The sequence below is a fragment of the Tiliqua scincoides genome, chromosome 1 (genome assembly GCF_035046505.1).
Source record: "Tiliqua scincoides isolate rTilSci1 chromosome 1, rTilSci1.hap2, whole genome shotgun sequence".
Taxonomy (NCBI): Eukaryota; Metazoa; Chordata; class Lepidosauria; order Squamata; family Scincidae; genus Tiliqua; species Tiliqua scincoides.
The window spans coordinates 79251444-79265214 of NC_089821.1; the positions used below are offsets into that span (position 1 = coordinate 79251444).

Sequence of the window (13771 nt, forward strand, 5' to 3'; positions counted from 1 at the left end):
CATGGCTTGTAACCCGAAATGGATTTTTCCTCCAGAAACTTGTCCAATCCCCTTTTAAAGGCATCCAGGCCAGATGCCATCACCACATCCTGCGGCAAGGAGTTCCACAGACCGACCACACGCTGAGTAAAGAAATATTTTCTTTTGTCTGTCCTAACCCTCCCAACACTCTTTTAGTGGATATCCCCTGGTTCTGGTATTACGTGAGTGTGTAAAGTGCATCTCTCTATCCACTTTATCCTTCCCATGCATAATTTTGTATGTCTCAATCATATCCCCCCTCAGGCATCTCTTTTCTAGGTTGCAGAGGCCGAAACGCCGTAGCCTCTCCTCATAAGGAAGGTGCCCCAGCCCAGTAATAATCTTAGTTGCTCTCTTTTGCACCTTTTCCATTTCCACTATGTCCTTTTTGAGATGCGGCGACCAGAACTGGACACAATACTCCAGGTGTGGCCTTACCATCGATTTGTTCCCATTCTCTGTGACTTGGGAAGCCCATGGGGCTCCCTTCATCCCTAGAAGCCTGCTGCTGCATCATTTAAGTAAAAGAAAGCCTTTGCAACCCCCCCCCCAACAGCGGCATGATGTTGGGGACTGCGTTGCTACAATCCACCCTCCCCGCCTTTTAAAGGTATAAAGGTAAAGGTCCTCATGCTGGGGCACTGTAACCCCCCAGTTTGAGAACCTCTAAGATAGGTGAAAAATGTCCAGCTTTCCCCACAGAACAAAGCAGAGCTCTTACTTCACCGAAATTACAGGTTGAGCCTCATTATTCGCATGGTTTCCCTTCCAAGCATTCACATGGATGGCAAAAAACGCACTCAGCAAATCAATTTAAAAAACAAATTTCTTTGCTCAGGTGATTTAAAAACAGTCTTGCTGACCTTTGTGATGTAAGATGAGAGTCATTAAGAAGACAATCCATCAATCAGTCCTCCTCCAAGCGCTTACAAAGGCACTTCACTCAGTCCCTCCCTTCACCAATGCAAAGTGATCACCTTTCTTTCACCTGCTCAGGGGGAAGGGAGGGGTTTCCTGGAAAGAGAAGGATTGATGGATTGTCAGCCAGCTGCCCTCTCTCTCTCATTAAGGAGGCTATTGTTAAAGGACTGTTCAGTTTTTTAAACTGATTTTAAAGGGATGCATTTTCCCCCTTCTCCAGGGATCAGCACATTCCTTCTCATTTGCAGTGACTATTCGTGTTGAGTCAAATCAGTGTATAAAAAATCCGCGTATAGCAAGGTTGGACCTGTACTACCATCCAGTTACTGCTCCTGTAAACACTTGCCATTTAGAATCAATCGCCTTTGCCTCAGTTATCTTTGGCTGACTATTCCTAGTCTGATGAACCTAAAAAGGTTTCTATATAGTCCCTTTTAAAACCATGTTGTTCCCCTACAATTCATCATCATCCCACTCTGATCCATCCGAAAAGAGGAGCGGCCCAGTTTACCTGTCTGCTGGAACATACTGGTGAAAAGGCATTAGTGCCACAAGTGAAAACCTTTTTGCCATAAACAATGAGAACCCGAACATAGTTCTGGCACTCCTCCTGAAAGAAAAAAAGAAAATACATGGTAGTAAGTGGAGGTCAAACTTCACGTGAGTTGAAGCTCACTGGGGCTTAGCTCGACAACCTAATTTTGATGTCATGCTTTAATCCTAAAAAAGGTAAAGTACATCTCTGAAACACATTCAGTGTATCTCTCACAAAGAAAGTACAACCAAGCCATACATATGCAGGATTAACAGAAAACGCTTTCAGGTTACCAAACGTAATTTCCAGACAGAACTGAACTGAACTGAGACCTCTGATTTTAGAAATCAAACACAAAAGGTATAAATCCACCTTTAACTGAAAACTGATATGATTAAGGTATGTTATACTCAAAGATGATAGTGTTATGCATCAGACTTCTCTAGACTAGTGGTTCTCAAACTGGTGGGTCGCTAGTGTAAAGGTTGTAAATGGTAAATAGTGGTTGATGCAATGTGAAGCTTAAAGGTTGTAAATAGTGTAAAGGTAAAGTGTAAAGGTGTAAACGGCAGCTGCCTTGAGTCCCTCGGGAAGAAAAGCGGGGTAGAAATTAAGTTAATAATAATAATAATAATAATAATAATAATAATAATAATAATGATGATGATGATGATGATGATGATGATGATGATGATGATGATGATGATGAAGGTTCCCCTGTCCCTTTAAGGGGTGGGGGAAGGGGAGAGGTAGGGAAGCGATCCCCAGGATCGTGTCCGTTTGGGGGGGGCGAGGGGGGGTGCTTGTCACTTACTTTTAGAAGGCAGGGCTGCAGCAGGCTGCAGGAGGTGCGGGGAGCCCTGCGCAGCGCTACCTAAGGCTTGGAACTTTCACTGAAAGCGGGTGCAAAGCACTTCCATTTTGCAGGAGGCGCTTTGCACCCGCTTTCAGTGAAAGTTCCAAGCCTTGGGGAGCGCTGTGCAGGGCTGTGCAGGGCTCCCCGCACCTCCTGCAGCCCTGCCTTTTAAAAGTAAGTGACAAGCACCCCCCTTGTCCCCCCTTAGCAGCTCAATCCTGGGGATCACATTGCTGCCCTAGCCCCTCCCCCACAAAGACTTACTGAGGGAGTAAAGCTCCCTCAAAGTTTGAGTACCACTGCTCTAGACCATTATCCTAGGAGTGACCAGCAAATAACACTGCAGGCATATATAACATGAAAGATGCATTGAACTCCAGGCATTTGCTTTCACGAACTTAACGAAAGTTTTGAAATTACAAAGGCACATGGAATACACAGCAGGTTAAACTGCCTACTACTATTAACACAATGTAAGATTACTTAGAGCCAACAATGTGCTACGTGATGCACAGAACATGTAAGGGCCAAAGTCTCTGCCCTACATAAATTCAATTTACGTAACTTGAGGCACACCAGGTTGAACACAGACCAGCTAGATGTGTTTGCCAGATGCTCGCCAATTGTCCTGACTTTGCATTGTCAAGGTAAGAAGCTAAAGCTACTAAACATAGGTAGTTTCTCCCTTCATGTTCCAAGGGCTTAGACAGAGAGTAAAAGAATGAGTTCCAAGATAGCCTGTCCCTTTAGTGCAGTGATTTTCAACCTTTTTCATCTCGTGGCACACTGGCAAGGCACTAAAATGGTCAAGGCACACCATCAGCTTTTTGACAACTGACGAGGTACACTGTGCTGTCTGTGGGAGCTCACATCCCCCAATGGTCCTATTGATAAATGACCCTCTCCCAAATTCCCACGGCACACCTGGGGACCATTCGCGGCACACCAGTGTGCCACAGCACAGTGGCTGAAAATGGCTCCTTTAGTGCATTGTCTCAGAGCCAAATTTCCAACCCCTACAACAGGTGTCTGTGGAATAAAAGGTCTCAACTTCCCCTTTGTTCCCAGTGCATGCTGCGGTCACACATGGCAGGATGACTGACTTCACTTATGCAGTCTGTCAAGGGCTTAAATCCTGCCTTGTTGAGGTCAAGAAAAAGTAGTACTTTTGAGTTGAAAATGTGTTGGTTGCAGTGTATAAAAGATACGTTTAAAGACAGTACAATAAGTCTGCAAAAGATTTCATTATAATCAGCACCAAGTAATGCTGTAAAATGCAATTTCGTAAAACTAATAGTCCATGTGTGATACATTCTATAAAACTTAATTAGATTATTGGCGAACTGTGCTGGGACAATATATGACCCAATCATCTGAAACAAAAATTCAGTACATTTCATTCATGATGATCAATCCCTTAGTTTGATTGTCCTTTTCACTCTCCTAAACACTGAACTAGAACACTTAAAATCAGCTAAATTCAAACAATATGAACATTGCTGCAAAACTTTGAAGATGATTGGGCTGCCACAAACTGGGACAGCCCATGTGTTGTGCCAAGGGAAATACTCCCATAGGCTGCGTAAGTGGCAAGGGATGACCATTGTTTCTTATCAATCCCACAGATGCCAAGGTCACACGTTAACTTCTTGGAATGAATGTTATTCTCCATAATCTACTATCTGTAGCTAAATTAGGTGGCTTGGCAAAACAACTGCTCCACCTCCTTTCCCAGTGCTCTAATCCTGGGGAGCCATGGAAAACAAACAGGGGAACCATGGAATTCTTGTGAAAAATTTGCTGCCCTATACAATGTATAAGATTATAGCCCTAAGGGAGAGTTTTGGCCAATGGCCCAGTAGGTCAAGGGGGCTGATGGTCAAAAAAGTTTGGGAACAACTGCTCTAATCTCTCAGAGAGAGAGAGAGAGAGAGAGAGAGAGAGAGAGAGAGAGAGAGACAGACAGACAGACAGACAGACAGACAGACAGACAGACAGACAGACAGAGTCAATTTGATTGATTGCTGCCATGGTTTGCAGTTACAGATAAAAATTCATACGTTATACTGCAGCTCTGAACAACTACTGACTGTATATTGCAATTGATGTGGCTACTCTGGAAAGGGATAAGATTCAAACCTACTCTGAAAAAAAAATAACTTGCTCAATGCACAAAATCTGAGTTGTTCCCATTGCCTTTCCTTGTCATTCTCCCAAGATTATAATTGGCCACTGGCAAGTCTGCAGCCGCAGCCCCTGCTTCTTGTATTGAGCTAAAATTCTGTTTCCCACTTCTCATCTCAGAGCCCTGTACAATGCTGAACATTTCCCCAAAGACTTCATTTGCACATTTCAACAGTGCAAAATCACTCCAAAGCACCTGGGAGGGAAAGAAAGAGACTTTCGTCAGTCCTAGACAAAGCTATTTCCTTTCATTTTTGATATGGAAATCTACTCGTTGAAAGGCTGTCTATAACAAATGATACCAGCGTTACCTACAAACGAGGCACCATATGTGCTTGCTGTTTGGGGACGCATTTTATCAAGGATGCTAAGAGACTCTATTGAGCAGATATCGCAATCTGAACTGCCATAGCTGGCCTGGGGAGCACTCGGAATGAACGTGTCAAGACCACAATGTTCCTTGGAGATGCATCACGTGCCTTGCTTTTTCAGTTTCATTACGTCTTGATCAGATACAACGAAGATCAGATTTGAAATGCCTCTCAGCCTTCAAGAAAGGCTTCAGCTGTGGAGATGCAGCACATAATCTTTCAGAAACAGATCATCTGTGGGTTATTGTATGTGCAACTATCAAATGGAATCTTGAGAACTGAAGGTCTCAGTGCTTTGGGCCGACATCTGAGATCTCACCCTTCCAACTTTCCCTCGACTACATTGTAAGAGAGTGAACTCATCAGAGTTGAGCAAGGCTTGACACAGCTCTCTCCCAGATGTGCCTGCACACTGTCCACAGAGAGTTTGGGGGGAGTAATACAAAATGAAAATCTCCACCTGAAGGTTGAAGAGTTGCAGTCCATAATGTCATATTCTTATACTGTGCAGCTCAAGTTTGACTTATTTATTTAAAATACAGACATCCTGTCTTTCTCTTTAAAAAGGTCTGAGGTGGCTCATGGTCTAATTTAATATATTTCACAGCAGATTTCACGGAAATAAAAGAGCCATTATTCAGCTAATGAGACCTAGTGAAGGAGCAAGTATGTGAGCTGAAGTTGCTGACTGATGACGGAAAGGAGCCAGGCTGATTGAGGTTAACCTGGTTTTACTGACTGGAAGTCTCAGGACAACTCCAGAGTATTAAAATAATCTATCGGCCATAGAAGAGGTATATGAAGAAGGGGCTTCTATTGAAACAGGAAGATTACCAGATACCTGTAGATATTAGTGAATGGCTTCTTCTCTTGGCTCTTTGTTAATGCTTGTTGACAGATTCTATTTATAACTGTGTTACAATTAGTAAATGGGCTTTTAGCCTTATTTTACAATATATTGAGATTTTTGTTCTACACTGAGTTGGATAAGATTTTACTTGCCTAAGTGCATATCAAACGATAATTATACATATATAGTGCTCTACTTATACACATATAGTGCTCTAGCAAATTATTTCCAGTTGTGTGTTTTAAGCACCATCATATACTGTATAATCTGTGTTTCACTTATTTATTTATAATGCTGCCATCCCTCCTTTCCATTCAAAAGGCTTCAAGAGGCTCACAAAGTAGCTTAATAAAAACATCAGCAGTTTCAAAAAAAAAAACTGAAATAAAGGAGAAGAGATAGCACATAAATATATTATCATCTCTAGGAGAGCCCTTAAAAACCATCAAACTAATAGACCAAATGCATGTAAGGGGTTTCACAAGAGAGAAAAAATTACTTAACAGTGACACTAGCTGTGGAAAATTTGCCAGAGCTGGGTAACACATAGATGGTATATTAACAGCCCAATGCTAACCTGTATTAGCCTGTATTTTATCCAGCATAGGAGGTGGCTGGAGGGCAAGGGGATACTTTTCCCTTTACCATGAGTAACTTCTCAGTCACTCCTACGGGACTACTGAAATCACTGGCACAAATCCATGAAGCTCGTGTAAGGCTGATCGGATCAGAAGTGGGGGTTGGGATATGGCCTGCTCACCCCATCCCAGGCCTGATCTGCCTCCCGGCCCACCCTCCCTACCCATAAAAGTTCTCTCCCCACCCCAAGAACATCCTTCCAACACCCTCTCCCACCCCCTGCACCAGCCCGCCTGGTATGGTGCAAATTTACACAGTCTGGGAGTGAATTCGGTGTCCATGGGCCAGCTCAGGCCTCTGTTCCAGCCCAGCCAGCTCTAGAGACACAAACATGCTTTACAGCACATACAAGACATTCCTAGGTTGGCAGAGAGGGCCTTCGCTGGCCACTCTCTCAGTCTGGATTGTGCCCTTCATAATGTGAATTATATGGGTACAATCAGCCTGAAGAAAACACAGGTCATGGTTCAGGATGTGGACTCACCTCCCTGCATTACAATCTCTGAGCATGAACTGGAGGTTGTCCATGACTTTGTGTACCTTGGCTCAACGATCTCCGACACTCATTCTCTCGATACCGAGCTAAACAAGCGCATCGGTAAAGCAGCTACCACGTTTTCCAGACTCACAAAGAGAGTCTGGTCCAACAAGAAGCTGACGGAACATACCAAGATCCAGGTCTACAGAGCTTGCGTCCTGAGTACACTTCTGTACTGCAGCGAGTCATGGACTCTCCGCTCACAACAGGAGAGGAAACTGAGCGCTTTCCACATGCGCTGCCTCCGACGCATCCTCGGCATCACCTGGCAGGACAAAGTTCCTAACAACACAGTCCTGGAACATGCTGGAATCCCTAGCATGTATTCACTGCTGAAACAGAGACGCCTGCGTTGGCTTGGTCATGTCGTGAGAATGGATGATGGCCGGATCCCAAAGGATCTCCTCTATGGAGAACTCGTGCAAGGAAAGCGCCCTACAGGTAGACCACAGCTGCGATACAAGGACATCTGCAAGAGGGATCTGAAGGCCTTAGGGATGGACCTCAACAAGTGGGAAACCCTGGCCTCTGAGCGGCCTGCTTGGAGGCAGGCTGTGCAGCATGGCCTTTCCCAGTTTGAAGAGACACTTTGCCAACAGTCTGAGGCGAAGAGGCAAAGAAGGAAGGCCCATAGTCAGGGAGACAGACCAGGGACAGACTGCACTTGCTCCCGGTGTGGAAGGGATTGTCACTCCCGGATTGGCCTTTTCAGCCACACTAGACGCTGTGCCAGAACCACCTTTCAGAGCGCGATACCATAGTCTTTCGAGACTGAAGGTTGCCAATACCAGGTACAAGTGTGGTGTTTACATGGCAGTAATCCACAGCTCAACTGCATTGGCATGCTAATTCATCTCCCTTTACTTCAATCCAGTGATAAAAAAAAGTTAACATGTTAACATTTTTTATTATTACTGCACTGAAGAAAAGGGAGATGAAGAAAATCAGGCCATTTTCACTAGTCTCAGGAAGACTCATTCAGTTACCCCCAAAATGATTTATTTCACTCACTCACTCATATCCACCCCTTTCCTGTGATCCGAGGAGATGTATATTATCGACTGATGATGAAAATGCCACGCAAAGGGTCTAGCCAACTTTCCAGCACTGATGCAGCCCTGAGGTGAGGGAACAAATGTTCCTTTACTTTAAGGAAGCCATCATGACTGCCCCACGCCACCACCACAGGATGCAACATACACCCAATTGGCATGGCTGCATTAGCGCTGGAAAGCTGAACAGGATTGGACCCAAAGTGTGTAAACTTCCTTCCCCAAAGCCCCCTTAGAAGCTTCTTCCATTATTGCAAAATACTAAAAAAAAAAAAATCAAAGTTCTCAAAATCACATTACGAAGTATGTCCTATAAAACAGCAACTAATGATCCTCAAGATGAGTAGGTTTGTGACAGACAATGCAGTAACTGGTAATGATAGGGTTTGTGTTCTCTTAAGCACTCTTATGCAAAAGACAAAAAATTATACACAAGATATTATGCAAAAGATACAGAAAACATGAAAAGAAGCACAGGGTGGGTGAGAGGAAAGTTATACATACAACCATTCTCTTCTGCTTGCATGAATGAAGTTTGATGGACCAGGAAAGGTTTAAACTCAGGCCTTTCTATAACAGGCCAGGCAGTTACTTTCAATGGGCTCCCTGTGTCCCACACTATAGTTTTTGATGAACAATAGCCTATGTTTTTTCCAATAGCACCTTAAGAAAGCAATATAACTGATTGACTTTGTTTGGAGATCTCCAACCACTGGAGGAAAAAAGAAAAGACTTGCCTCTACGCCGTCTTTTCAAAGAAATTTTTTTCCAGAGTGCAAGGAGACAATTTTAATATATTTGCTGCCGTCTGTCCTAATTTTCATTGAACACCTTGCAGGCTACAAAGCACTATTATTAACACGCTCTTGGATATTTATATTTATTTCTTTAGACAAACAATTTCATTAATCAGTTTTGCCCAGCCAAGCTGTCTTCTCTTGGCATGCAGAAGATACCAAACAGGATTTGCTAATGATTTTCTGTCTCTTGTTTGTTTTTAATGCCTGCAAGGCTTGTTATTGCTGTACGGCTTACAAAACATTTTTAGGGAAGAAAGAAAGGACTGGTACTTCTTTCCCCAGTGAAAGAGCAAGAGGACGCCCAAGCATTTGGAAACAGAAGCACTAAAAGAGTTAAATGCTGACCCATTGTTCTTTCTCTCTATAGCGTATTTCTCAAGTTATGTTCTAAGACAAAAGGAAGATCAACTTCCCTTCCCTTGGGATCCATTCTTGATCCTTGAAAGCGGCTCAGCCTAGGACGAGGGGAATCACCCTTACCCTGGGTAACGCCACAGCAGTCCCAGTGGAGCTACCTGGATCTGCGCCATTTCAAGAGGTGGCGCAGATCCAAGCAGTCTGAAGCTGCCCCAGGATGCTTGGGATGGAGGTTAGGAAGCGGCACAAATGCTGGATCCTGGCTTTGCCCCCCCCCACTCACCTGCCTGCCCATCACCCACCCCCACCTCTGCTCGCCCTTCCACACACACCCCCAGACCTCTGCGCCGGCCTGACTCGGCTGGCGCAGGCTTTCCTCCTCTGTCGGCCCAACGGGGCTCGGGATGGCCTCTGTCCAACAAAGGTGGCAAGTGCTTTATGGCACTTTCACAACACTCGGGAGCTCTTAGGATTACTCCCCTAATTACCTAATAAGCAGCAATGTTCTATATACATAATGTATTTATCATGGTGGCACCAACAAAATTGAAACATGACACCAAATATCTCACTATGAGTATTTATACGGGGTTTAAATCTATAGTTTGTATCCAAGGAGAGGTAGAATGGAAACATACCTCAGTTTTTCCTTTACTCTGGCAGGATCTCCTGGTGTCTTCATCTGAGCCCCATTCTGTTGCCTGGAGAATCAAAACAGACAAGTCAGATCAATACTATGAACTATTCTTTTTTGGCCAACCATCATTTGGAGAATTAGGGGAATGTCTCAAAGCAATATTTGATTACCAATTTGCAGCAGATTCTCCCATTGTTCATATCTTTCTTTCCGAGTCCAAAGAAAAAGGCAATTGGTAAAAAGATCACCTCCCCCCCCCCCCAGAGGCTGATGCAACCAACACATAAACACATGGTGGAAGGAGGAACAACTTTTAATTTCCTTACAAATTCCAACAGCATTAAATTTCAGGATTAACTAGCTCTAATAACAGATACTTTCCAAACAACTTCACATTTGCGAAAATTTTGGAGCTGGATAATGTTTTGAAAATTCAGTGTGATTTCAAGTTGAGTCCTAAATCAGGGTAAGTATAGGTAAATGATTTGCTAGCCATTTAAAGCTGCAAGCCTATTTACATTTCCTGAGAGTAAGTCCTACTTAATTCAATGAGAATTATGTCTGGGCAAACATATCTAGGGTTGCACTGTAAAGTAATTTGAACCCGTTCACGTTCAACCAATTATCTCACACAGAATTAGCAAACTGAGTATACAGGGCAGCCCCAGTATCTGCGGACCTTGTATCAGCGGGTTCACTTATCTGCAGGTCTGTGGGGCCCCCAACGTGTGCTCCCCTGCGTGCGCCCCCTCCAGAGGGCTTCCCCAAGCTTTCCAATGCCTTATATGGCATTAAAAATGTCACTTTCGACTTTTAAAAAAACTGGTAGTCATGTGCTTTTGACTCTAAGAGTCCGTCTGAGCCCAGCAGAAGCCCTAGACGGATGTGAGTGGCCTCTGCTGGGCTCAGAAGATCTTCCAAAGGCAAGAGAAATGAAGCTCCTTTGGCTCCAGAGGCAGGGGACTTTCACCTGTATGTGTGGTTTCACTTACTTGTGTGTGTGTGGGGGGGGGGGGGTCTGGAACAGAACCATTGTGGATAAGGGGGCAAGCTGTAACATGTTAAAGGTTCAAATGGAGCCATGTGAAGAACACAACACTCAACCAGAGGCACAAGCCATGAGAGAGAACAAACACCTCTCTCATAATAAAGTACTTGGGGAAGCCCATTATACTCTGCACGTTTTGTGGCTTGCCATGAGATCACAGTCTGAAACAAATATGAGACTTTCACTTTCTTGCTTTAATTTTACAAGTACTTTAAGTTGCATTATGAATTGAAATATTTACTTAAATATTCCTTCCTTTTTCCCAAGCTTGGAATGATATACATGGGGTTATCTCACTTTTTTCTCCTCAGAACAACCCTGTGAGGTATGTTAGGCTGAGAAAAAATGACAGGCCCAAAATAACTTCTAATGAAGTTCAGCGCCAACAGGGATTTGACAACTGGTCTTCCTGATGCAAGTCCAACACTATACCCATGACATAATGCTAGCTGTCAGAGCTTCTATTAGCCACTCTTATTTATTTATCTTGAGGAGCGAATAGAACTGCAGAAGTGAACAAAGTCCACTCCAAAAATATTGTTCTTAATGTTCTTATAAGGTATTTAAAATGTGACTTCTGGTGTTTTGAGCTGCTGAGCTCAATCTGAGCCCGGCAGAGGCCATAAACACATGTCTGTAGCCTCTGCTGAACTCAGAAACCCCTCTGAAGTTTCAGCTATCCGCTGAATTCTGGAATGGAACCCCTGCTGGATAAGAGGGCACACCTGTATATACCACCTATATGACAGTGATTACACTTGATAAAAATGCTTTAAAATTGAATAAAATATTAATTTGGAATAAAAACACACAACACTGCTTTCAGCCCTTTTTTTAGAAACACTGCCAGCCATGAAAAATTAAAACTGTTTTAGACTGGCTGTACTCATAAGATATCACAATGTTGAATAATAATCTCAAAGGGACCTGGTGGAGTAAAAAGGAAAATACATTTTTGCACTGCTTGATAATGTAAAAACATCCTCAAATTGGACCTGGCATCACTACATTTTAAACCAGTGAGAAATGAATGAATGCATATTATAAGCCTCCCTAGAGCATTTTCTTTGGCAGAACTATGGGAAATATATTTGCAGAGTTTGTGGCTAGCTGGTGAATGATATAAATACACAACGGGTGATTGATGGGGAAGACCACAAGAGAGGAGAAGCTGTTGCAGAGAGTAGAAAAGGTAGGGATGCCTGTGTGCATATGTGATCTTATGCATTTAAGAAACAGAGATCAGGGACAGATTCCATTGGATAACAGTATCTCACAAGGAAGTTCTTCCTTCCTTCAGCATTTGACAATCAAAGCAAGGGCAACAACAAACTTTTAAATTAGGAACGACATGTTCATAGACAGCCCCATCTGAAAGCTATGCACGAACTGCGTTCTCCATGGCCATCCCAATTTCACTTGCTATAGTGCCTCTTAGATAGGCACAAGATATGCACAAAGATATGCACAAGAGATAACCTAAGAACTAGTCCTGCCAATTTCACAGTGGTATAGGTGCTCACTTAGAGCACATTACATCACTCACATAATTATGGCAGATATCACTTGATGACCTGAACATAAGAACATAAGAACAGCCCCACTGGATCAGGCCATAGGCCCATCTAGTCCAGCTTCCTGTATCTCACAGCGGCCCACCAAATGCCCCAGGGAGCACACCAGATAACAAGAGCAGTATAACAAGCAGTATAACAAGATAACATGTTATACTGCTATGTTCAGTCACTGCATATCAGAGTTCCTTGTAATCTCCGATGAAAACTCTGAAATTGAACCTAACCTGAATATAAGTACATACAGCACCTTTCCATTTCGACTCATCACTGTGCTAGTAACCTTGAGATGTAAGAAGCAACATATGCTACTGAATTAGGGAGCAGGCACTGATATTAGTCCCCAAGTACTACAGGTAAGTAGCTGATTACCGTAGATAATCATGTATAGTACGTGAAATTTTTGCCCAGTAATCAAGATCCAATTCTCACTTGGCCTGATCTCCGGGTCAATCCAGGCAGAGCCTTTCAACTCTGAACAGTTTCCTTTCTCAAGCGGCAGGCAGGCAGCAGGCAGGCAGGGCAGAGATCCTTTCTACGGCAACTGGGACATTCCAGCCAAAGTTCATCTTTTAATCTCCTTCCTTCTGCTGCAGCCTGGTTCTAGTTCTGCTTGGTAAATGCTTGCAAAGCAAGTCTGTTTTTGGAAACACCAGGATGGGACCCTCCTTCCCAGGCTACAATTCAGTGCACCCTGACTTCAGAATAACACCCATGGAAAGCAGTGGGTCTACTTCTGAGTAAAAACAGCTGCAAATATATGCTGCTGCATCTCTCTGCTGTGAATTGAATTGCACACTTCCAGTTATGTGTTATATGTTGTATGTAGAGCTTCTGGCTAAACACACCAGACACCTTAAAGGTGGATTTGATTCATGGTTCAACCCGTTTCACTTGCATATCCCTTGGCAGCCCATTTCCATAAATTGTACCCTTCCTATTAGCAAAATGTTTGTAATTAGTAAGACAAGGCCTCATCTCCTCCATATGAAAGCCCAGACTTCATGTATTCATCACATATTTTCTCTTTTCATCTGTTTGAAGAACAGCAGACTCTGCCTTTGCACTGTTTTGCACCAGAAGTGTGCTGAGAAATTCTGGGTGATCGATCACTTTCCATATTATGTTTCAGCTTTTTTATTGTGCTGGTTTTCAATCACTGGTTCATACATTAATTGATGACCAAAAACTAGCTATTGGTGGGGCTTTCACAGCCAACTAGCTACCTCCTTTCTAGGTCGTGCATTCTGGAGCATGGCCTGCCTTTTTCTGCCATTATTCCATTCTTTTTCAAGTACCCCTAAAGGTCCTGTTGAGTGTCCCTGGGAGTACGTGAATACCAGGTTGGGAACCACTGGTATGTTGTTTACAGTGCACTTACTCTGATA

The 13771-nt window shown here is 43.5% G+C and overlaps 1 protein-coding gene across 9 annotated transcripts in view; it reads right to left on the bottom strand.

The window, feature by feature from the left end:
• SEMA5B (semaphorin 5B) overlaps window positions 1–13771 on the bottom strand; it is a 443759-nt gene that overhangs the window by 111719 nt on the left and 318269 nt on the right. For all 9 annotated transcript variants that reach the window (XM_066611786.1, XM_066611789.1, XM_066611780.1 and 6 more), the window contains 2 exons: window positions 9763–9825; window positions 1454–1552 (listed from right to left, as the gene is read on the bottom strand). In XM_066611786.1, the coding sequence (XP_066467883.1) occupies window positions 1454–1552; window positions 9763–9825 (162 nt within the window). The remainder of the gene's footprint in view (window positions 1–1453; window positions 1553–9762; window positions 9826–13771) is intronic.